At 53.4% G+C, this 23,464-nt stretch overlaps 9 protein-coding genes across 9 annotated transcripts; 6 read left to right on the top strand and 3 right to left on the bottom strand.

Annotated features, from left to right (window-relative positions):
• Positions 1 to 188: 188 nt before the first annotated feature.
• On the bottom strand, positions 189 to 2,435 carry GEP3 (Mitochondrial ribosome small subunit biogenesis protein; the record flags this gene model as incomplete). The annotated part of the gene is made up of 1 exon (XM_056213087.1): positions 189 to 2,435. One exon carries the CDS (start codon positions 2,433 to 2,435, stop codon positions 189 to 191), a length of 2,247 nt encoding a protein of 748 aa, XP_056073395.1.
• A 384-nt stretch (positions 2,436 to 2,819) lies between these two features.
• Positions 2,820 to 4,424, top strand: AAT1 (aspartate transaminase aat1; the record flags this gene model as incomplete). The annotated part of the gene is made up of 6 exons (XM_056213086.1): positions 2,820 to 2,930; positions 3,055 to 3,064; positions 3,114 to 3,164; positions 3,217 to 3,872; positions 3,923 to 4,270; positions 4,323 to 4,424. The coding sequence occupies 6 exons, from the start codon at positions 2,820 to 2,822 to the stop codon at positions 4,422 to 4,424; spliced, it is 1,278 nt and encodes a 425-aa protein (XP_056073394.1).
• A 2,304-nt stretch (positions 4,425 to 6,728) lies between these two features.
• On the top strand, positions 6,729 to 7,191 carry YPD1 (Phosphorelay intermediate protein; the record flags this gene model as incomplete). The annotated part of the gene is made up of 2 exons (XM_056213085.1): positions 6,729 to 6,886; positions 6,936 to 7,191. 2 exons carry the CDS (start codon positions 6,729 to 6,731, stop codon positions 7,189 to 7,191), a joined length of 414 nt encoding a protein of 137 aa, XP_056073393.1.
• Positions 7,192 to 8,107: 916 nt separating this feature from the next.
• Positions 8,108 to 9,232, top strand: N0V89_004297 (uncharacterized protein; the record flags this gene model as incomplete). The annotated part of the gene is made up of 1 exon (XM_056213084.1): positions 8,108 to 9,232. The coding sequence occupies one exon, from the start codon at positions 8,108 to 8,110 to the stop codon at positions 9,230 to 9,232; it is 1,125 nt and encodes a 374-aa protein (XP_056073392.1).
• A 495-nt stretch (positions 9,233 to 9,727) lies between these two features.
• On the top strand, positions 9,728 to 10,828 carry N0V89_004296 (uncharacterized protein; the record flags this gene model as incomplete). Its single annotated transcript, XM_056213083.1, has 2 exons — positions 9,728 to 9,871; positions 10,064 to 10,828. The coding sequence occupies 2 exons, from the start codon at positions 9,728 to 9,730 to the stop codon at positions 10,826 to 10,828; spliced, it is 909 nt and encodes a 302-aa protein (XP_056073391.1).
• A 1,918-nt stretch (positions 10,829 to 12,746) lies between these two features.
• On the bottom strand, positions 12,747 to 13,938 carry PUS4_1 (pseudouridine synthase pus4; the record flags this gene model as incomplete). The annotated part of the gene is made up of 2 exons (XM_056213082.1): positions 12,747 to 13,825; positions 13,899 to 13,938. The coding sequence occupies 2 exons, from the start codon at positions 13,936 to 13,938 to the stop codon at positions 12,747 to 12,749; spliced, it is 1,119 nt and encodes a 372-aa protein (XP_056073390.1).
• A 2,251-nt stretch (positions 13,939 to 16,189) lies between these two features.
• N0V89_004294 (uncharacterized protein) lies at positions 16,190 to 17,140 on the top strand (the record flags this gene model as incomplete). Its single annotated transcript, XM_056213081.1, has 3 exons — positions 16,190 to 16,258; positions 16,365 to 16,883; positions 16,946 to 17,140. 3 exons carry the CDS (start codon positions 16,190 to 16,192, stop codon positions 17,138 to 17,140), a joined length of 783 nt encoding a protein of 260 aa, XP_056073389.1.
• A 1,505-nt stretch (positions 17,141 to 18,645) lies between these two features.
• Positions 18,646 to 21,751, bottom strand: N0V89_004293 (uncharacterized protein; the record flags this gene model as incomplete). The annotated part of the gene is made up of 3 exons (XM_056213080.1): positions 18,646 to 19,352; positions 19,405 to 21,273; positions 21,502 to 21,751. 3 exons carry the CDS (start codon positions 21,749 to 21,751, stop codon positions 18,646 to 18,648), a joined length of 2,826 nt encoding a protein of 941 aa, XP_056073388.1.
• A 1,268-nt stretch (positions 21,752 to 23,019) lies between these two features.
• N0V89_004292 (uncharacterized protein) lies at positions 23,020 to 23,403 on the top strand (the record flags this gene model as incomplete). Its single annotated transcript, XM_056213079.1, has 1 exon — positions 23,020 to 23,403. One exon carries the CDS (start codon positions 23,020 to 23,022, stop codon positions 23,401 to 23,403), a length of 384 nt encoding a protein of 127 aa, XP_056073387.1.
• Positions 23,404 to 23,464: the final 61 nt, after the last annotated feature.

The following is a 23,464-nucleotide window of genomic DNA, read 5'->3' as shown; positions in this document are numbered from 1 at the left end:
ATGAAGAGGGACACAATGTGTATTTTGGTTTAGATGGAGTTACATGGTATCTGAAGCTATATACAGGTTAATCTACAAGGCTCTTCTGAGCCATTTCTAAGCTAAAAGCCTATGTCTATGCAATGTTTGGTCGTGGGATCGTACAGCGAACGTACTAGCAATCGTACAAGGTGACCCAGGGTATTACTCTACTTCTCCATCGGCTTCCTCTGCGCCTTCACACTCTTCATGCTACGTCTCGGCCTTGTAGTCCTTTCCCGACTGCTGATCTGCTTCGGCCCGCTCACAATACTTGCACACATCGGCATCCTCGCGCCCACAAACTTGCCCAGCGGACTGAACACCTCTACCTCAGGAAACTCGCTTACATCCTGCACATCCTCCTCCTCATCCCGGGTCTTCACGTACTGCTCTCCGCGCATCTTTGCCTCCCGCTTCAACCGCAACTCCTCAGCCATCTTCTTCTGCACCGCAATCTTCGCGTTCCGCGCCGCGTTCGGATCCTTCTTCACCATACCGACGGGCTTCCAACCCTGCGCCCGCCTCACCTGTGCGCTGATTTCGAGCCAGCCCACTCCTTCGACGAGGATATCCGTACTGAAGATGCGGAAGGGCAGATTCTCAGGGCGCATCTTCGCGGCAACAGAGGACGTCAGGGGCCCCGCGAGTTTTTTAGTGACGTCCCACTTGAGCTTGAAGCGGCCCGCCGAGTGCATCTTGCTCCCGACGTCCTCGGCGAGAATGGACTCGACGTGGCGGTCGCTGACTTGAGCTTGCAGCGCGGCGGCCTTGTCTGTGCGGGTAACGTGCGGCTCGATGGGGACGAAGGGGTGGATCAGGAAGATCATATCTTGAGTAACCGGCGTGATGCGGATGAGGCCGCCGCCGAGGAGTAGCGATTGACCTGGCTTGAGGATGAAGCGCTGCGCGGTGATGCGGGATTTCATGATAAGGTCGTCTTGGGCTTTGGGCTGGACAAAGGTTTCTAGACCTTGGGAGCTGCGCGCGAGACCCGGCATGTCAACGAGCTCGCCTTTGTTGCGGCCGAAAGGAATGCGGATGGGTGAGGCGGTGGTTCCGGGGAGGGAGGATACGATGGGTAGAACAGGGTAAAGTGTATAAGGTTGGGCTGGCGGGAGGAGCGCATCTGGGTCGAGATCCTCGTCGTTTTCATCTATTTGCTTTTCTTCTGCCGTGTCAGCAGATTGATGTTGGTGCTCCTTCGAATTGGGATTCTGTTCCTGGCGCTCTATCTGGGCGTCCTCGTCTGCGAGCTGTTTCTGCACTGCGATGAGCTCGTCGAGGGATTGCGCGGCTTGCAGCATGGCTTCGCGCTCTGCAGCGCTGCGGATCCTGCGCACGTCTTGGTAGTCTGCGCCTCTACCTTTGGGAAAGACGGCTTCAAAGAGGTTGGACTTGCCCACGTTGACTTTGCCGACCATCCAGCCTGCGCCTCCTCTTTCCCATATCTCCTCTTTGACTTGCTTCGTCCACCATCCTCTTTTGGCGCTAACCAGCCTCACGTTTCCCAGACGCGCGTCTTTGTTTGTCCGCCCGAGTGCATCTCGCAGTACGTTCTGGACGTACGGCATGAGCGCATCGACATCTTCCTTCTTCCGCGCTAGAAGGTCCGATCGCGTGATTATAAAACTGACTTCCGCGATGCGATCATTCGCCACCCATCCTTTATGCTTTGCTCTGCGGTTCTTCGTTCGTAATTTAGGTATCCGCAGCGTTGACTGAAGCGTAGGTATGAGTGAGAGCGGGAAATCCGCGGCGTCAACAACATGATATATATGATTTCGGCGGTGCGGCGATTCGGCGATGGTCTGCTGTATGGCCTCGACTGAGGGGTGGTAAATGGGGGTTCCCACACGATGGTGGACTAGGTTGTGGCAGCGGTCGCATACGGGTGTTTCGGGGGGGCTTGCGTCGATCTCGTTCTTTTCTTCTAACACGTCGCGTTCTAAGCCTATTTCCTCTAGGACAGTTGGATCCATCTGTTTAAGGGCCTTGGTGTAAACATCTTCCTTTTTCCCCTCTGATTCCTTTGCTTCGGGATCAAATTCAAGATATTTTGCGACGGCGTTTCTGTTGAGGCTATAAAAGCCGGCCTCCTTCTTGTCGTAGATTTGAGTCGGCGCGCCACAGCCTGGGCAAGCGCGAGGGAGCGGTCGGCGAATACGAGTGGCAGGTAGGGACTTTTCAGAAGGAGCGGTTGGGGGTGCAGACTCTGAGAGGACAGTTACTGTAGTCTCCTGTGATGTTGCTCTGAAGGTCGAGAACATCTTCGCCGGTCGTACATTCTGCGCGCGTTGGTTTGCGTGGGCTATCGGAGCTCTGAGGAGAGCAGGACAGAGGAAGGTCGGTATCGAGGGGTGAAGCGCATGTTGGTCGTTCAAAAGCCTCCTAGTCTGCCGGAGGGCAGGGCGCATGTCGTTGGAAAGGCAGTTTGATTGTTCTTGTTAATCAAGAGTCTCGGTTCCGATACGGTATGTGGTACCAGCGCGTGTGCCCAGATGTTATGTGCAGACGGATGTTTTTGCAACATGCATGCATCTCCAAAAAGTTTCCGCAGACGCGCCTCGCGTTCCGACATCACGCTAGGATACTCGCAGTATAGCTGCGGATCGGCATACCGAAAAGAGTCCGAGGCACGGCGGGAGGAGCTTTGGCCTCCCACGCTTCACTAAAGCCATAACGTGGAGCGACATTTCTGGGGAACCTCAAGTCATCGCCTCCGACTCACCACACCTTCCTCCCTCTCATTCCTTCCTTCCTCATCAACAACACAACACACACCACACAAATCACAAACCATGCTCGCCTCATCGCGCACCGTGCTGCGTCAAGCTGCTTCCAAGCAGTTCACCGTCAAGGCCGGCGCCAGGTCGGTCTCAGCCTGGTCGCAAGTGCCACAGGGCCCTCCAGTGAGTCTAATGCCTAGTAATAAGACCAATTGATGGGATTACATGCTGATTGATGTCTAGGATGTAAGTCGCCGTCCTTCCACAGCTGTGTAGATGTTACTTACTCACCGCTCCCCTCGATCAGGCCATTCTTGGTGAGTCTGGCGGTCCAAGCGCAGCTTTCATCGCGTTGACTGTGTGCAGGTATCACCGAGGCTTTCAAGGCGGATAGCAACTCCGAGAAGATCAACCTGGGTACGTCTATACCTCGCACGCGAACCATGGCGCTGGTAGCTAACGTCCATAGGTGTCGGCGCCTACCGTGATGACAAGGGCAAGCCGTTTGTCCTTCCCTCCGTCAAGCAAGCCGAGAAGAAGATCGTCGAGTCCAACTTGGACAAGGAGTATGCTGGTATCACCGGTGTACCTGCCTTCACCAAGGCTGCTCTCCAGCTCGCCTACGGTCCTGACTCCGCCCCCATCAAGGAGGACCGCGTCGTTATCACCCAGTCCATCTCCGGTACTGGAGCTCTGCGCATCGGTGGTGCCTTCCTCGAGCGATTCTACCCAGGCGCGAAGACCATCTACATTCCCAACCCGTCCTGGGCGAACCACAACGCTGTGTTCAAGGACTCTGGCTTGAAGGTTGAGAAGTACCGATACTACAACAAAGACACCATCGGCCTTGACTTCGAAGGCATGCTCGCCGATTTGAAGTCCATCCCGAAGGGCAGCATTGTCCTGCTCCACGCTTGCGCCCATAATCCCACTGGCGTCGACCCCACGGAGGACCAATGGAGGCAGATCGCCAACGCAGTTAAGGAGGGCGAGCACTTCCCCTTCTTCGACATGGCTTACCAAGGCTTTGCCAGTGGAAACACTGACAAGGACGCCTTTGCTCTCCGTCACTTCATCAAGGAGGGACTTCGCCCTGTGCTCGCTCAGAGCTTCGCCAAAAACATGGTGTGTTCAAAAGATGTCGTAGTCGAAGCAATGACACTGATTAGCTCTAGGGTCTTTATGGCGAACGTGTTGGTGCCTTCTCCGTTGTTTGCGAGTCTGCTGAAGAGAAGAAGCGCGTTGATTCGCAGATCAAGATTCTTGTGCGGCCGCTTTACTCCAACCCCCCGGTCCACGGTGCTCGCATTGCCTCCGAGATCCTCAACGACCCCGCGCTGAACAAGCAGTGGCTAGGTGAGGTCAAGGACATGGCTGATCGCATCATTACCATGCGTGCTCTCCTCAAGGAGAACTTGGAGAAGCTCGGCAGCAAGCACGACTGGAGCCACATTACATCACAGATCGGCATGTTCGCATACACTGGTTTGAAGCCTGAACAGATGGAGGCTTTGGCTAAGGAGGTGAGCTTTTGTCCCGAAATGCGTCCTTACCCATTGCTAATCTTTTCTGCAGCACTCTGTCTACGCTACAAAGGATGGCAGAATCTCCGTCGCCGGCATCACCTCTGGAAACGTCAAGCGCCTTGCCGAGTCGATCTACAAGGTCACTGGATAGGGAGGAGCGGCAGTCGGACGTAAACATGACTGGTTGGGTGCGGCATATAGCACGGCGTAGCGTGCACTGTACTTTTCATGTTCGAGTACCACATACAACGGCTAGATTGTACATTGTCGGTGGCTAAAATGAAACTTCTACCACAACAAACCTGCTTTCCGCCGTGTAACAGTTGACATGAAGATGCAAGGGACCCACGACGATGAGCCTACGAACCTGATGTCCGCAAGCCTCGTGTTATCCCTCGGTCTGCGGCCCCACGCGATTGGTCAAGCGATATACCACAGTACATCGCTTAACAAGTTGATCATTGCTTCTTCGAGAAACCTGGTCCTGCGGGCAGGTCGCGTGTGCGCCTGTGCCCGACAACCACGACGCTAGAGTTTTGGCGAGAATCCTTCCCCGTAGAACCTGTACCGTGAGTCTTCGGTTGAAGTTCATGCGAATGCTTCTAGCGGCGTGCAGGGCGACCAGCACCCTTTCGTGTCCGACCGAGCCTCTGTGTAGTGAAAGCCGTTCAAACCCACCTGCCGCGGGGTTATCTGATTGCCGACTGCCGAAGGGTTCGTAATCCTGCGCTTCTCTTCGTGACGATGAACTCTGCCCCTCCCCAATCCGCACCCGATCCGCGGAGAGCTTTCTTCCCTGTCTTGATCCCGGCAGCCTGACGATTGCTCTTCCGAGCAAGCATCGTTTCGGGCAATGAAGCGCGCTCGGAGTAGGCCGGATGAACACCAACTCGACAGGGCCATTTCCTGCAGGTGGAGCCCTTGTAGCCTGCTTTGCAGCACGACCCGCGTGGAGATAACGGACACAGCAGACGGAGCAGTGTTGAGTTGCAACGCTCTGCACTAGGGAGTGCCAGGAAATTCGGCCAACTGTTGGTTCCAGAAACAGGACATGTTCGATTGTAGCGAGCCCTCGCCAATGGCGTGATGAGTCCCTGGCTGCGGCTTCGAAAACGCAGGGTGTACAAGCCAACCCGCACAACTGGTACCAATGCCGTCATATGCGAGGTGATGAAAATCAGCTGCGCCATGATGTAAGCGCGGATCCCTGCAGCCACGGTGCAAAGCACCCATTCAAAACCACCTTGGATCCAAAAAGAGGGTCACCGTGGACCGTGGTGTCTTGTTATGTACCTTCCCAACGTCCAGCAGCAGCTTCGAGCGCTTCCAGACCTTCTTGGCGTCGTCTTTGTCCACGCCCGTCACCAGGTTGAGCCTTCCCCCAGCACATTTCGTTCAGTGGGGACAAAGAGACGCTGCTGGCATGGTCAGCCGCGCACGAGGACCGTGGGACATGGCTCGCCATGCACGTTGGGACGAAATTGGGGGGTCGATAGGCGTTCTGCGGGCATTGGTCACTGTCGTCGCCATACAACGACGGGGTGGAAGGCTGGGACCCGGTTGACGTCGATGGCCCCCCGCTCAGAGCACCACCCCTCACCTCGTCGTCAGGATGGAGGTGGTGCCTAGCTGGGCGCGCGGTACATGAGCGGATCCCCGTGACAATCACTGCCCAGAATTACTTCGTCTGAGCCATGCTCACCGACAGAGCCAGGCTTGCCGCTTGCTAGACACTTTGCGGGACAGCCCAAAGCTTGTCCCGCCGGAGCACGGTGCCGAGTGCCAGCGTGAAGCCAGCCCAGCGGGGTCTTTTTTAAAATAGTCGTACCGGCACATTTTGACATTTTTCTCCCTGACTCCCACACAGAACTAGTCTCCTCTGCAACCTGTCTTTCCTCGACCGACCAACAGCACCTTGACTCGAGCTTCGGCAGCGGCCCTCACCCCAGAACCTCGACGTCGGCATCTCACGCGGCCCGAGCCTCCATTTCGTCATACGCCATTCCCAAAGTAGGCTGCAGGGTGAAGCGCGCACCAGTGAAGCTCGCTCGGGCCCGTCATTCGCAAGCGACAAATTTCGGCGGGGCCCGTCTTTGTGCGCTACGACACCTCTCCTCGACACTCGCACGCGGCGGCGGCAACAAGTGCAGCGCGAGACAGCTGTGTTGCGCGGCAAGCAACATCACTGAAGGCGTTTCTCAGCATAGCGTGGCACGGATAATATAATATGGCTAGAGCAGATTCGGCCAAAGACGATGCGGGCGACAGGGTTGGTTCACTTGCCCCTCCTTCTGACACCCACACTTGCACCTGCATACCGTGCAGCTCCCCTCGTGCTCGCACCACTCCAGCTGCTGCACGTGTTGCTGCACACCTGCCTTCTTTGCGCTCCTATTCCTAGTCTGCACGACTCCCTAAACAGCGGCTAACCCGACACAAGAGCGACGGCGACATCATGAAGATTCCGGGGGCCAAGGACAGCATCGATGAGGCTACCTTTGAGCAGATCCTCGAGATGGACGACGACGAGGACGAGAGGGAGTTCTCCAAGAGTATAGTCTACGACTTCTTCACCCAGGCCGAGAGCACCTTTGAAAAAATGGACTCCAACCTGTGAGTAGCCCTGCCACGTGAGCATCTCAAACGTACTGACAATGCGCAGTGAGAAAAAGGACCTCAAGACGCTATCCGAGCTCGGTCACTTCCTCAAAGGCTCGTCCGCGACGCTCGGCCTGAGCAAGGTCAAGGACTCCTGCGAGAAGATCCAGAACTACGGCCAGAAAAAGGACGAGAAGGGCGAGAAGGACATCACTGAGGACGAGGGCCTGAAGAAGCTGGAGACGACCATCAAGCAGGCGAAGCAGGAATTCCACGATGTGGAGAAGGTCCTCAGGAAGTTCTACAACGACGAGCAATGAGGGGACCCTACGACCGACACGACACTCTACGACGCTTAGACTTTTTCTTCGCACAGCGGGCGATGGAGACATTCCAACGCTGCAGCAGCGACGCATGCATCGAGGTCGGCGGACGCGCATTGCAGCTGTCGCACCCCGCCCTGGCTGTCCAGCAAAAGCATTTTCTTCACAGTTCACGCATTCCTGTTTCTTTGACTCTGCCGCGGATACCTGATATCGGGGGTTTGGATAACGCTCACGTCGCTCCCCCATGGCCGGGGCAGCCGTCTGTCTTCTGCATTGCTTGTGAGAAAGGAGGGGTATGCTGTAGCGAACACGTCCGCCCTCTTCGAATGCCATGCCATAGATTCCTTGCCCACCTTGTACTCTCGCTTCTTGAAACCTTCTAGAAGACAGAATAGTGAGAAGATCATCTCCAGTCCTAGTCCTAGCACGATCTATCCGTACAAAGCGCCAGCGTACCGGTGACACACTCCAGGGCTGCGGCGAGCTTCTGCTGACGTCATTGGTCCAACCCCTAAACCAGCATGCGCCGCAACACGCGAACACATGGCGTGATTGGACAACCTACGTGCAACACCATGTGCGCATTCGTGAAGCGCGTTCGAATTTCGCCAGGCTACCCAAGTCGATATACTGTGTACAAGGTGTCTCACTGCCTGCTGTGGTGTTGAGACGGGCATCGATCGATCGCGCCATCATCCAGGTTTTCATGCGAGCCGGACTCCGCGTGCCCTGCAGCCCTATGCTCATCGGCCCATCTACTTGTGGAGCAGCCGTCAAACGATTCTGCAGTACACCAGCTCCCGCAGCACCACAACCCAGTCGCTCCTTCGATTTTCGGAATCGATTGTCAAAGTCACGTACGGCATCGCAACCTTGGAGAAGGCGTTACTTTCCTATATCACCACTCAGCATGGGCAAGAGCAAGGGTAGAGGTGAATACAACGACTTCTTGGATGGCGAGAAGCTGCGCGACAATGCCGAAGTCCGCATCTCATTACAAGCATCGCCGTCCCTAAACCGCAATGTATCACCACCTCATACGCAGCGGCACAGCAAAGGCAGAGGGAAGAACGGGAAAGGCGGATCCAGGAAACCGCAGTTAACGCACTTTCTGTGCCTGCCCGTCGTCAACGAAAACAGCCGATATCAACTTCATACCCAATTGTCAAAGCTAAAACGAGAGCTCGGGGACACAGGATTCCTACCAGTCCAAGCCGTAAGACCACCTGAAACATTACACCTCACGCTGGGCGTTATGTCGCTCGACGACGAGCAGCTCCAAGCAGCGACACTGTATCTCAAAGAGCTAGATGTGAAGAAAATCCTCCAAAACGTCACAGCGCAGTGCATGGCCGAGCAAGCCGCGGAAAGCGGCACCGTCTCGGAAAACCTGAACGCGTATGCGATGCCAGATTGGGAGGCGCTGTCTGTTGATTTGAAGGGCTTGGTGCCTATGCAGGTGGCGCATAAGACAAGTATCTTGTATGCGGAACCGATGGACCAGAGTCATAGACTGCAGCCATTTGGAGAGAAGCTGAAGTATGAATTTACGAAGAACGGGTTCTTGATTGAGGACAAGAGGACGCTGAGACTGCACGCTACGGTTATTAACACTATATATGCTAAGTCGAGAGGGCGGGGTGGGAGAGCGAAAGCTCCCTCACCCAGAGGACAACAGGTCGACAGCGTTGTGGACGGAGTGAACGATGTAGAGCATGATGACGGTGCGTCAACAGCCGGGTCAACGATAGACGGCCAGGACGAAGTCACTACGGCGCCGCCTGATCCATCGACTACAGAGACGCAAGTACCGAAGCTGGACGGCTCGACTGGTCATGGGCCGGAGGCGAAGAGCTGGTTGCGTTTCGACGCGAGGGATCTGATTGAGCGGTTTAAAAATGTTGTCTGGGCGGACAATGTCAGAATCGATCGCGTGCAGATATGTAAGATGGGTGCGAAGAAAATTTGGAATGATGCAGGGGAGATCGTTGCGGAAGAGTATGAGGTCGTTGGAGAGAAGATCATCGGAGCGTGAGAGAAACATGGAAAGGGATGTTGCTTTCACGCATAAATAAAGCTTCCATCACGATGTTGTATCAGTACTTGACGGCAAGATGGGCTGGTTCTAGTAGTTACGTAACCTTGTCAAATTCGTTCGAAGCATGCCCTGGGTGTCTGGTGATTGCGAGATACATGCTTTGTTCATCTGTGATCGAATAACCACCCTGAGTGGCGGGGTGGACGGGTCGGCGTCGGTATAGGACGATAGTCGGTACACGTACTAGCACGCACTATCCCCGGGGCCTAAACCAATCGCGCTACCGACATTACGCGAGCAGATACATATTGCAGTGACACGGGCAAACGATGGCATCCGTAGACCGTCATTGTTGGAAGTTCGAGGGAGCCAAGCCGCTACCTTAGCGCTTCCAGAAATGGAATGGTCGATCTAACTACAACAACGTTCACCTCATTTGAACATTACAAACAAGACGCATTCAAGACGATCACGGATAGAGTAACAAGAGCCATGTTACCACCTGTGGATAATACGACGTTGGAGCGGAACCCCAACTTCGAGGTGCTATATAGAGATTTGTGCGCGAGGAAGCTGAATCCGGATGGCTCAACGCGCGATTCGAAGAAACAGAGGATGCATGGGGAGATACGGCAGGTAAGTTCTAGCAGTCACTAGTCCCGAAACTCTATGCAATACTCCTACGCGAACACTGGTTCCTTTTCACGGTGCAGAACTCATTCCCGCTTGATGCCTCTCAACCACCTCGAACGGTCTTCTATACACACACTACACAAAGCTCTACTTTCATGCGAGGAATGAGCGGCCATGTGTTAATATTTCTTGTAGGATCTAACGACACACCGCACAAATGTCCACACTTCACAAATTCTCTCTCAGACCCTCACCACTCTACCCTCCCGATCGGCTACACTTCCACAAGACTTACACTCCCCAATCGATCTCGTCACAGCACAACTTACTGGCCAAATCCCAGCCTCAGACCGCAACACTTTAGCTACCGACACACAGTTGTTTCTTTCAAACATTGACATCATCTCTTTCGCGCTATCCGATCAGCTCATCACTACCGCTAGTCTCCTGTGCAAGATTGCAGACCCAAAATCCCCTCCTGAGATCGAAGAATTGCGCTCAAAGGCCGAAGGACTTCGAAATGCTGCAACCTTGGACCTAACCAAAGACCTAGCAGACGAAAAAGTCCATCTCGCAAACTTGGCGCATACCGTCCTGACCCTCCACTTCGACCTACTCCAAACCAGCATCCTCATCCTCGAACGCACACAGCATGGCGCCATCGCCCGCGCCACATCCACCCACGCCGAGCACATCGCTGCACGCGCTGCCTTGCTTGGCCTCCAAGCTAAGATTCACACCCATACGCATCCGCCGCCAGCGGAGTTTGTGAAGGCTTTGAAGAATTTCAAGGCTGAGCAGGGTAGTAGCGAGGCCAAGTTGAGGGATAGGGAGGGCTTGGCGAGGAGGACGTTGGAGTTGTACGGGAGGGCGGGGGAGAGGGGGATGAGGGATTTGGCGGGGAGGAAGGAGGTATTGTTGAACGAAATTGGGAGGATAGAGGGGAAATTGAAGGTTTAGAGAGGGGGCCATAGGGGGTGGGCGAAATGGTAGGAGGTCATCAGGCTGCTTTGCGGTGGTTACGACAACGGCGAAAAGATGTATGGTTCCTCATACTACATAGACCTGGTCAAGGGGAACAGAGCCACATGTTAGTGCAATGCTCTCGCGGCCGCAGCTGCTCGTTACGTAGAGTGAAGCACATGATAATACGCACATGCCGACCATCGTTGTAAAAGGTTACTTTCGCGCTACCACCGAGCGTTTCGGAACAAGAACCCAACGCCGAGACCTTGAAAGCTAATACGGACTTTATGATCCAGCTTGCCAAGTGGTACGGGTCACCGTTGAGTGAAAGTGCATCTTCGTCACGACGTTCGCCACTGTGACCCCGATCAACCCTTCCAATCTATGGGGTAGCGGCAGCACCACACCGAGGTGAGCTATATCGATCAGGTCTATGCTGTGCATTACCTCATGGGGGCGTGAACGGGTACGCGCTGCTGCTGGCCAATCAATCTATAGTGGACGCTCTTTTACCCGATCTTAGACGACAGGGACCGACTAGGATCAATTTTCAATACTGGCCCCTAACCTTACCAGACGACGAAGAAGATGCGCTCACATGGAAAGTAGCTTAATATGGCTCCCAACTTTCTCCGCTCCTGCATCGTCCGCACCTTTTCCCTACCACTTTCTTTCACCTACTGTCAAAGTTCATCTCCACAATGCTCCTAACCACCATTTTCTTCGCGGTCACCACACATGGCCAATTCAACCAAGGCCTCAATCACTCCGCTTCGGCTGCTCGCAGCTCACCATCGAGCGGTTTGAACCCCTTGTAAACCCGGGCACGATTGGTACTCCGCAAATACTCCAAATCATCGGGGCAATATGACGATTGCGAGTACCGACGTGAATCGCTTAGCGAGTGCACGAAGTGCGGGCTGGCGGATGATAGGAGTAATTAGTATGTATCTTGAGTGCCTTGCCCGAAGTTTTGGTACCCGGTGTTACCCCAGGAGAAGCCAATTAGTACCGAAACTGCTTACATAGCACTGTAGAATGAAAGCGCGTTCGCTGATAGAGAGACTTAGCTAAGCTAGACGACGAATGTATGTTTCAAAGCTAAGAACGGCACATTCAAGCGCGTTCCCCAGATCCAACATAATGCAGCTCCTTGCTCGGATGTGAAGCTCGGCTTTGAGGGGTCTCCACCTCAGCCATGCCCGGGCGGTATTCGATCGAATATCTTGTACCCGAGTTGTTGGAACGGAAAGGATCTCGATAGCCCGAACCATCAGGTAGAGAAGGTGTCCAACTTCGACGTTGGCGACTGATCAAATATAGGATCACGCTGCATATCCAAGTAAGGCCCAGCGAACTGTTGGTCTCATCTAATTAAGATCCCGTTGCTCATGCTCAAGGTGGATCTGACAGTCAATTCGGGTAAATGGATGCTGATTCAGGTGACAAATTATCTGGGACACGACGGCTTTCAACAACAAGGCTTACTGGCCATCCGATGGTTCGTAGCCTCTCTACCTCTCGACTCGTAACAGACCGGCTATGGCCAGCACGGAGGTTGTACGTCCTCGGATGCTTCTAGTTGTTTTATGTTGATACATGACAGATGTATTCGGCTGGAACGGCGACGCGCTCCGGCGTGCTATGGACGATAACGGCTGCTTTAGCGCGACTTGCGAGAACCAGAAGAGTCAAGATATCTCAGCCGCGAAGCAGTGCAAGACCCCCAAGACCGTATAGGAGGATGTCGATGGCTGTGAGTGACTATTTTCGGATGTGGTATTCGTCTTGAGTTTGTGCTGACTGCATCGTAGGGCTCACGCAGTTACCCGGTAACCCGATGATGAGCTCGATGTAGGGGGTTTGGAATGGCTGGTCTCGATGTACGGAGGGTATTGTAGTAGAGTGTAGATCACGATGCAGCATCATTTTGCCCATTCATGCATGCTTTTGCCGCCTTTTGTTGTCTCCTCCGCTCTTTCCTCGAAGTACCGACCCACTCTCCTCGAAATCTTTGCCTTGTCTTCACCTTTTCCTCTTCGCTCAAGCGCTTCTTTGTACCGGGGTCGCGGCCATTGACGTGTGTCTGCGCTGCTGGTGGTGGATTTTGTGCAATCCACGTCCTGAGTTGATGTTTGACAACAGGTCCCCACACGTCTTCGCCAGCGTCAAGATCCGCGTACGTTACAGCCGGTAAGGTCTCTTCCGCACTAATCCTATCACGTATTGCGAAATTCGCTTGCCTCGTCCTGACCAACTCGTCCAATGTCGCCAGGCTCCCACATGTCGTTCCTAGATCGTACGCAAAGCTCCTCACGTAGAAGCCAGAACTCACGGTGAGCCGTACCTTGACAGCAGGTGCTGCCGTAGCAGTGCTCTCGCCCGGCCATCTAAAGTCATGCTTCGCGTCATTCCACCATTCCAGCACTTCACACTCATCGACACATACCTCCCTAGCTTCCAACTCTCTCGGTAACTCTTTTCCCGCCCTCACATAGTCGCAAGCTTTCACTCCATCGATCTTGAGCGCTGAGTACAGCGGCGGCACCTGGCGAAATTTCCCCCTGACCGCGGCCAATTTCTCCCTTACCAAGGCCTCATTCATATGTGCGCAGGTTTTCTCTGCAACGACTTCCCCGTCTACATCATACGTATCTGTGCTCTTCCCAAATAACACGACAGTCTCGTACGTCTTCGTGCAGCCAAGGTAGTTTTGCAATGCTCTCGTGCCTCTACCGATACCAATGATCAGGATGCCAGATGCAAGAGGGTCGAGGGTGCCGCCGTGACCCATGCGGAAGAAGCGGCCGTTGGCTTCTTCATCGTCGGCTTTATTCTTTTGGTTGGAAGGGAGGAAAGAGGCTTGGTCAATCCTTTTTTGACGTGTGGAGGCGAGGAGGGGGGCGAAGAGGGTGGACCTTGAGAAGACGTTTTGAAGGTGTAGCAGACATTGGCCGGAGGTTATGCCGGAGGGTTTGTGTATGGCTGGCACTGTGAATGAGCACGTGATCTCAGACCCCACCTGGGTATCATTGGCGTAAAACAATCACAGTTGTGGGCTTACCGAAAACACCCTCCAAGACTCCAGAGCCGTCCTCGCTCATCGTGACCGGGCTCAGACGCACTATGCGTATGACAAGAAAAACCGGTCAGGCTGGCAAGAGAATTTGGGCGGAGGGTCCGTGCACCGGGTGTAGTTGGTGGGCAGCCCGGCGCCGTTGAACGTCACGCTTGTTGCCAGCCTCGTCGGCATATCGGACGGAAGAGAGCGGCCCCTGCAACTGTCGCCAGCTTCGACATCAGCAACACGAGTCTTGGATCCTACGCGGCAGGAACTTGGACGCCATGCAGAATTGTCTGATCTTCCAGACCGCTCGCTCTCCTGGCAAGCTTCAGCTGGGCCCGACCGCAAGGCCACACCGCAATGTGTAGATGACGAGTCGATAGCGAGGCGGTCTCCAGCCTGATTCCGACACGAGCAGTTCTTCGCCTCTCGCCCAGCGTTACAAAGGACTGCCGGTGACATCATCCCGGTCCGTTGATGTCAACAGACAACAAAGCATTTCCTTTGAAGCTTACGTGAACGCCTCGCTCTTGAACAGGTGTCTGGCTAGGCAGGACACAGTTAGGCTTTACGAGCATGCTCGAGCGGCTCAAGCAATGAGCGGCATGAGGAATGCTTAGCCGGAGTCGCTCTCGGTCCATGTCAGCGCAGTGCATCTCATCGCGCCCGCCTGTCCGGCACGTAGGTCCGGAGGCGCAGATCCTCTATTGTACGCTCGATAGCGGGTGGTCACCCTTGTTGCATCACGGAGGATGGTATCAGCACTGTCAGCGTTGCGCGATACTTTAGGTCCCCCACACCCCGCCCATGATCTACCTTTGATGTTGTGGGTCCTTAGCTCGCATTTGGCAGCACATGTACCCATGCATGATATACAGGCAAGTGGCACTGTTCAAAGGTGACGACGATAACCTGGCTGACTTATTATAGAGCTAGCAGTCACCATGTCCATGCATTTGGGGGTGCCCGGCGAGAAGCCAGAATCGTTCAACGACTCGCATATTGAAGATGCGTCGGAACCGTGCGATGGCAGCCCATCAGCCCATCGCGCCTCGATCGCTGTATCTGCCGCACAAAGGGCACGCCGCCATCTAAATGCCCGACTTGCAAATCCACTTCAAGGCTATACATACAATGAGCTGCAAAAAATGGGCCGTGTATATGCGCACGACAATGCTCTCACCGATCCGGAAGATGTGCGGGCTCTTGAAATCGGCGCTTGTCTTGCGCGCGAACCGACGTATTTAGCGCACGCGACAAGACTTGGGGTTACAGATGAGGAACTCGTCGTATTGAAGCAAGAATTGTCCCATCGATGGTCGCAGCCGCGGCTTTTATATCTCGTCGTTATTCTGTGTTCGACTTGCGCCGCGGTGCAGGGCATGGGTATGATTCGGGTTCCTCAGATCGTACAAGATTTACTTACATAGACACAGACGAGACCGTCGTCAATGGAGCACAATTATTCTACGCCAAACAATTCGGTATCGGAGGCGACGAATATAGATCAACCTGGCTGGTCGGTCTCGTAAACAGCGCACCATATGTGTGCTGTGCATTCGTTAGTTGTTGGCTTACCACTCCGTTCAACAACTGGTTCGGTCGGAGAGGAACCATCTTCCTGACCTGTTTGATCAGTGCGATAACATGCTTTTGGCAAGGCTTCGTCGATGTGAGTGTCGAAAGCGTTGCTCTTATCTTTTTGGACTAAAAGGGATAGAATTGGTGGCACATGTTCATCGCGCGGTTCATGCTTGGTCTTGGAATCGGCCCAAAGTCGGCCACCGTCCCAATTTACGCGGCCGAATGCTCTCCGCCCGGTATCCGAGGCGCTCTCGTAATGCAATGGCAAATGTGGACAGCGTTTGGTATCATGCTTGGATATGCAGCGGACCTGGCGTTCTATGGCAAGTCTCCCGGGTATAAAGTAGATGCGTGTTTTCCGCCAAGGAAAGACGGACCCTCTTTATCTGTTTCTGACACAAGGAAAGAATCTTTCTTTCGCTTAGTTGAGACACGAGGCGATGTCCCATCCCCACTCCTATGAGACAAACACTGACTTTGTACCTTCGGGTTTGGCAGGCGTGAATGATAAACCCCACATTACCGGGTTAAACTGGCGGCTGATGATGGGATCCGCCATGCTGCCAGCTGTGATAGTTTGCTGCTTTGTTTTCCTCGCACCGGAATCCCCCCGCTGGTTCATGTCAAAAGGTCGACATGCGGAAGCTTATCAAGCTATGTGCAGGTTACGTTTCAACAGAATTCAAGCGGCCAGAGACATATTCTACATGGCTGAGCTGTTGAGAGCAGAGGAGAATATGAAGATCGGCCAAAGCAAAATCAAAGAGCTATGGACTGTTCCCCGAAACAGAAGGGCAATGCTTGCTAGCGAGATTGTAATGTTCATGCAACAGGCGCGCAAGTCCTTCCTCTTGTCAATAACCGTAGTCTAACATACACTAGTTCTGCGGAGTGAACGTAATTGCCTACTACTCGAGCAGCATCTTCTCGAACTCCGGTTTTTCAGACCAATCCGCGCTCGCCGCCTCTCTTGGCTTCGGCGTCATCAATTTTCTCTTCGCTATCCCGGCCATGTACACAATCGATACTTTCGGGCGGCGTAACCTCCTCCTGATCACCTTCCCGCTCATGGCCCTCTTCCTGCTCTTTACAGGTTTCTCATTCTGGATACCGCCCACAACCGATGCACGCGTATCCTGTATTGCCCTTGGCATCTACTTGTTCGGCGTGGTGTACAGTCCTGGAGAAGGCCCCGTGCCTTTCACCTACTCTGCCGAGGCGTACCCGTTGTATATGCGGACGCTTGGGATGAGTCTTGCGACAGCGACGACATGGTTCTTCAATGCGCTTCTGAGTATCACGTGGCCGAGTTTGCAGAGAGCATTCAAGCCCCAGGGTGCATTTGGCTGGTATGCTGCCTGGAATATCATCGGATGGATCTTAGTGCTATTGTTCATGCCTGTGAGTTGTCTCTGTACGTAGTTTTGATTCCGCAAGAGTTCGTTGCTGACATTATGCGACAGGAAACGAAAGGCAAAACGCTCGAAGAACTCGATCAGGTGTTCAGCGTACCGACCAGTGTCCATGCTGCTTACGGTCTCCGACAGATACCGTACTTTTTGAAGAAGTACATTTTCAGGCAGGATATCCAGCCTGAGCAGCTCTACGAAACAGAGGAACAAACTCCACACGATCTAGGCGAGACGAAAATTGTGTGATTGACAGCTATTTGTATCCTCGCGATGTATGAGAATGTGCAGAGTCTGTGTATATTGTGTTGCACGGAGTTTGGTCTTTCGCGCAAGATACCCTACCTATCATTTCGCTGGCCATTTTGGATTCCAGCACAAAGTGGTCAAGTGAGCCTGTACAGTCAGTCCTCCGCGTGATGTATCTTGCGTCCGTTATGAGACAATAGGGTGAATCCGCATCTGCAGATATCGACACCCCCGCGGCACTATGACAAAAAAGGCGGTGAACAACGTATCATACGCGATGCGCTGTATCATTTGGACTAATCGTATTCAGAAGCAATTGCATGAAAACCGGTGAACGGTAGTAGCGTCACTTTCTCTTAGGCAACAGCGCGTACCGGTCAACTGCCCACTTGGCTTGGCGCTCAGCCTTGTCGAACATCCGATCTATGTAACTGTCTTTATAAAGTCAATCAGAAGGTGCCTCACCAACCTTTATTATCAAGAAGAAGCCCGCCGGAAAACCTGTGTTTGTCCACTCGCAGCTGTGGCTTAAACGTCTCCCTTGTACGTCTGTCTATGTAAAACTATGTGGAAGAAATTTAACATACCAAAGGACTATCGAAATCATCATGATGGCACCAAAGCAGCAAGGTGGAGGAGAGCATCAAGATGGTGGCCGAGGACCAAATACCATATATCCGCATGATGCGTGAAAGGACTTGCAGGAAATGGTACGTACTGCATTGCCACTCGATTGTTGTCGTTCTCGATCATGCAACGAGCTAAGTTGCTATTCAGCAGACGTCGGAGTGAATACATGGTCATACATATGGGTTCGCTGGGCCTGTTGCGCTGTTACTTGATACGTTTATTTACCGACCAATTCAATCCTTGATAGTCATAGTAAATCACTTTAGAACATTTCACTGTGTGATCCTCTTTACACATTCAGAGCGGGCGTGTACCTAGCGGATCATCTCTTACTCTGTGCATACAGACTCGTGTCGATCTATGACTATGCACATACCTATACTAATTACTTGGCCACATTGGTTAATTCAACCGCCAATCCTATTCCGACACGACGTCAGTCTTGCTTGATGCGTGCCTTGCACGTACGGACCGACAGAACGTTAGTGTTGCGCGAGCGATGGGTTCGACAATGGCTTAAGGCCATGCTATAGTTCTTGAATAGCAGACATTGAATCCGTCTTAGACAAAAAAACCGACAAGCAGCATCGTCACGACTGGGAGAACAGATCGTGAACCGATACATGCATTTTCACCTGGTAAGTCTTCAACTTACTTCCCGACCAAGGAATCACTGATGACATCTAACTAACACAACGCAAAAGACGAGTGGGAGCGATGAGCCACAGTGTATCAAGAACAAAGGCGGGATGGTCTTCTAGTGGCTAGAAATGGTAGCACGGAATAAATACACAGATGTCGACAATTGGGACGATGGTTCAATATAATTAGCATTACACTATTAATAAACATTACAAGCAAGAAGCCACCCCTGCTCACAGCACGCTCGTCCTCTTAGAAAGCTTATGATAATCCCTCTGCGTCTTCGTAGCCGCATCTTCAAGCTCCACCCCTCGATCGGGCGTGTGAACGCTTATGGGGCTTAATTTTTGATGCCGAGAATGATGCTTCTTCGCTCCAGAGCCGAGGACCCGTTGCCGTAATTTCTGGAACGAGGTTGCCGCACCAGCCACAGCGCCAGCAAAGAAACCTCCAGTGCCTGGCTTCATATTCACTGGCGGTGGAGGTGGTGGCGGCGCGAGCATGTGTGGATGTGCATGCTCTATATGCTCGTGTGCAGCTTTTTGTCCAGGCTCCATGTAAAGATGATCTCCCTCTGAATTGACGAACCAGTTTACCACGTACTGCTTCCCTCCGGGACCGCCTCCACATGACCCGGCGAAAAGGTGCGAGGGAGGCGAATTCACGGCGAGCGCAAAGAGGTTGGGCGGTTCCGAGAAGTCGGTTACGAGGCCCTTGTGGAACAGGAAATACGCGAGGACGAAGATGTTCATGATGAAAACCAGGAAGAGAATGAGCATCCAGGCCTTAGAGACGTTGTCTACGCCACCGGAAGCGTATTGTTGGGCTTTCACGGAACCGTTGAAGTATTGCCTAGTGTAGTCGTCGAGCAGAGGAACGATGGTGGTGTAATTCCAGAACATGACATAGGGGGAGTCAATTGCACTCATCAGCAACGTACCTATGAAGGAGCATTAGAATGATTGACCCGGCGCAAGTGGGAGAATACTCACAACCAGACATCACAGCGAGTGCTTCCGCCGGACTAGGCAGCGAAGGGTTGACATCGAACTCGCCCTCGTCATTTTCCTTGAGCATCAACTGCATGAGCAATCTTGCATTAGAGGCCGCGCCGTCCGTGAGACCAGCATTGAGTGACATCGCATTCGACCAATCGAAGCCTATGTCTCTCCAGTCGGTCATGCTCACACTCTCTGCTTCGCTCGAGTTGCTGTTGATGTAGGCCATGTGTGGATCTTTGTCTTCGCAAAGGGCTTCCATACTACCCCCGGAACCCGTGGCGTTGTACTGCGTAGTGCATTTGGATGTCAAAGTTACATGGATCTTGCACACCATGTAAGTACCGTTCTGGGAAGTTCCGTCATCCATGTTCCCACCAGCACCCAAGAGGTAGATTGAGTCTCTTCCCCACGCATAGCTGGTATGGTTCATGATGGTGTTGAATGCCAATGGCAATTTGGCGAACACGGGCGGATAATCCACCATGCTCTTATCGTCTTTCTTCGTCCAGCCGAACAATTCGTCTACAACCGTATTGTTTTTGGTTGTAGCATTGCCTTTGATACCAACCGTAGGGTCGTCGTTCCAATTCGTTATAGTGACCTCTTCGCTATTGGGCCACATATTGTAAACGATGGGTGCCATTTCTGTTTCATTCAGGTTGGCACATAGAACATTCAGTACTGGACTAGGAACGCTGGCCCTCAGACTGTAGGTGCCTTCCGAATTTAACTCCTCAGGTTGCATGATATCGTTTTCGCCGTAGCGAGCTGCTGAGAAGACGCCTGCATGAGGCATTGCTAAACTGACGCGGTTGACAGCTCGTTTGTACTTCTGGGATTCTTTCGTGGTGTCAATTATGTCGATCCATTGGGCAGTGATGGTAGTATTCTCATGAAGAAGTCCAAAGCCTGGCGGGCGCAGATGCTGATCGGAAGTGCCGTTGCCGAATCGATTCCAGGATTTCCAGGCGGAAAGATATCGCTGATAGTTGTGATATCCCTGTCCAGCATGCTCAAGCTGTAGGCAGGTACTGCCCGAATTGTCTTTGTCCATTGTTCCTGTTATCGGCGTCTCGCAGATCGATTTCACGTAGTTGACGTTTGCGAAGCCAGTCTTCACACGGCCGGCGTAGACCATCGGGGTAAAGTGACCTCCGTCCTTGAGCATTGGTTGTACTGGCGAGGTGAGCGTTCGTCGGGTTTTGGTCAACATGTGGTACGTACCTAAAGCAGTAGCTGCGGTCGAGTAAAGCGTAGCCAGGATCGCGCTTAGCAGACTCAAGAAGCCGAGGATTGATAGGCCCGCATACTTTGCGGTTTCCCAATGCGTGATGAGAGTGCCGGGCTGCACTACCCATCGCCACATGCTCAACTCAGAGAGCGTGACGCCGCGACCGTGCTCCTTCATGAAAGCCCTTCTGCTGAGGACCTGGCCGAGGAATGCAACAAATGAAGTAACAAATGAAAGTTCGATCAGCTTAGCGAAAACAGTAGTAAGGAGAATAGCGTCCGATGGTTTGAAAGAACCCTGGCTTGAGATCGATCGTCCATATCGGGGAGCTCTTAATGCAAGACCAAGGAATATGCCGGAGAAGACAGTAGAGAATAAACATATTATCACGATGCTAACGGATACCCATGTGAATCTCGAGTGGTAGAATGGTCTTTCTGTCGCGCATTCATGGACTGGATGGAAGCTGTTTTGGTATGCGGAGTTGATAGACGGCGCGGCGCCCTTGCTGGCCTGCAAGAAATGTTGATAGTCGTTATTCAAACTTGTGCTGCTTCCTCCAGCATGCTTCAGTCCGCCTTGTCTATACGGCTCGTATCCTCCACCATCGAGCTTGGGACTGAATCTTTCTCGCCTCAGATCAGGTGTGCTTTCAGCTGATTGGTATGGGAATCCGCCAAGAAATGGATCACCTGTATCAGGAGGTGAGGTGAGGGCGGGGCTCTTAATCGAGGGACTGCGCACGCTTCCAACTGGCCGTCGTGGGATCGATTGTACCGATACTCGACGACTTGGCGTAGGTGGGTGTGAAGGTGTGTTTGCTATGCCTAGCCCACTCGTTGATCGGCAACTGAGACTGTCTGCAACATGCTCCTCTTCCTCTACCACCGTGGCAGGTGTACGCTCGACTGCGGTCGCACCGCTCCCTAAACGTGTATATCCAGGTCGCGAAAAGCGTGGGCTGAGAGGCGGCGAGACTGCGATTGGAGTAAATCCGAGAGAGCTCGAGGTATTGTTGAAGCCTAGCGACGGTAGCGCAGGCGTTGCATATGTGGTTTCAGGAGGGTCAGGCGTGGAGTCGTCGATGAGCGGTCGGCGGTCGGCCATTTTACACAGGGCTACGGACCTCCGTCTTCGTCGCCTGGGGTTTCAGACTTCCGGCCCCAACAGACACGGCTGTATTCGTACTCGTATGCGTCTTTGTACTACGAAAGCGGTCCAAGGCTCGGATGCGACTGCGCAGAACCCAAAAGCGAAGAGATGGTGTGCGTAGACGGTTCGATTTCGTATGCGATATAACGCGATCGAAGGGGGGGAAAAAGCCAAAGTAACCCGCGAGGCAGGATGCAGATATTGGCCCTAAGACCAAGGCTCACAGATGCGCCTGGGCGTTTGGCAGCATCTTCTGTGCCGCAGCCCATCTTCAGCTCTGGCCATCGTCTCGCGCGTGGCGTAGTTCAGCCCCCAAACTCCCCGCTGTCCAACACCACGCCTATTGCGCCGTACCTCCATAGACACCCGGCCGCGCCAAACTTGAGCACAATCCCGTCGTTTGCCTTTGATTGCTGCGCTTGACACGTTACGTGTCTTCTCGCTCGCCTGTCCGTTGTTCCACGATCTTGTGCTTTAGGCAGCTCGAATGCGCGAACGTACATATATCGGAGCAGTGCATTGTCGTGACTGCATGTTGTGCTCGACTGTGCCGCAAATGCGTGTCTGCGTTGCTTCCAGACCAACTCGGCGTAATGTTAGCTTGCGCTTACCTGTAGGACATGTCCAATTTCAGGGTCGTTAGGTATGGATTTGTGATTATCTGGAAGGAAAGAAGCAACCGTTGGGAGCACTGCACTAGAGAGTGATGAGCAAAGGCGAGGCGGCGCAATCGAACTATTGCGTTCTTCCCTACCATTTTCTCATGGCTGGCTACAGCCTCAACGGCTCCTTCGTTCAATAACTAACAGGGCGATATCTTACTGTTGCGCGCCTGGTCAAAGCCCCAACAGCTGCTTTAGTCTGACCTTGCCATCCGGCTTAAGCGTTAATCACAAGATTTCTGTTGCCGTTCTGTGGCTCTGCCTTGGTATGAGATGTGTCTGAAGATGGGATTGGTTGAGTTGCGTAGCTATTGTGGTGATCGTCTCCCGGTTCCTTATGGAACGTAGGTCGCCTATCTCGGCCACTCACATCAGCCTTCTGTACACCACCAGGCCAGTGCGATACATTGGCATTGCTTCCGGCAGTGGTAGCGTCGGAAGCCCAGGCCAAATGGACATGTGATGCCCACCCCCACAGTCGAATTGGCCCTTGTTTGCGCGCCTTTGTACACGCTCTCACTCACAACCTTCAAGGAGCCTGTACGAACGACCCAAAATACTATGTCGTCGCCGCAAAGCGCCGTGACCACAGATGCGGAGTCCGCACGCCGAACGGCAGAGGCTCGCGCGGCCGTGACAGCCTCGCTCGCCGCCGTTGGAAGCTCTGTCGACAACGACATGCGGACTCGAGCGGCAGATCTGCACAGGAATTCCGAGGGAATAACGAAGCAGGAGAAGGATCTGGCCAAGGCAACGACGGCGTTGGCAAAGGAAAGTGCGCAGTGGCAGAAGTTGGCAGACACCAGCACGAAGAAGCTCAACGAAATCGGAGATATTCAGAATTGGGCAGAGATGCTAGAAAGGGATATGTTGGTGCTGGAGGAAACGTTGCGCTTGGCTGATGGAAAAGCTGCGCCGGACTCTGCCAGCGGCACTGTGGGATAGGAAAGCTCGGAGATTTGTGACTGTATATCTCAAGCACACAATAGCGTACAGGGACCGGAGA

Source organism: Didymosphaeria variabile, assembly GCF_027946475.1.
Source record: "Didymosphaeria variabile strain IMI 356815 chromosome Unknown scaffold_3, whole genome shotgun sequence".
NCBI classification, from domain to species: domain Eukaryota; kingdom Fungi; phylum Ascomycota; class Dothideomycetes; order Pleosporales; family Didymosphaeriaceae; genus Didymosphaeria; species Didymosphaeria variabile.
The sequence above is the reverse complement of the archived record's forward strand: the minus strand, read 5'-3'. Positions and strand labels throughout refer to the sequence as shown.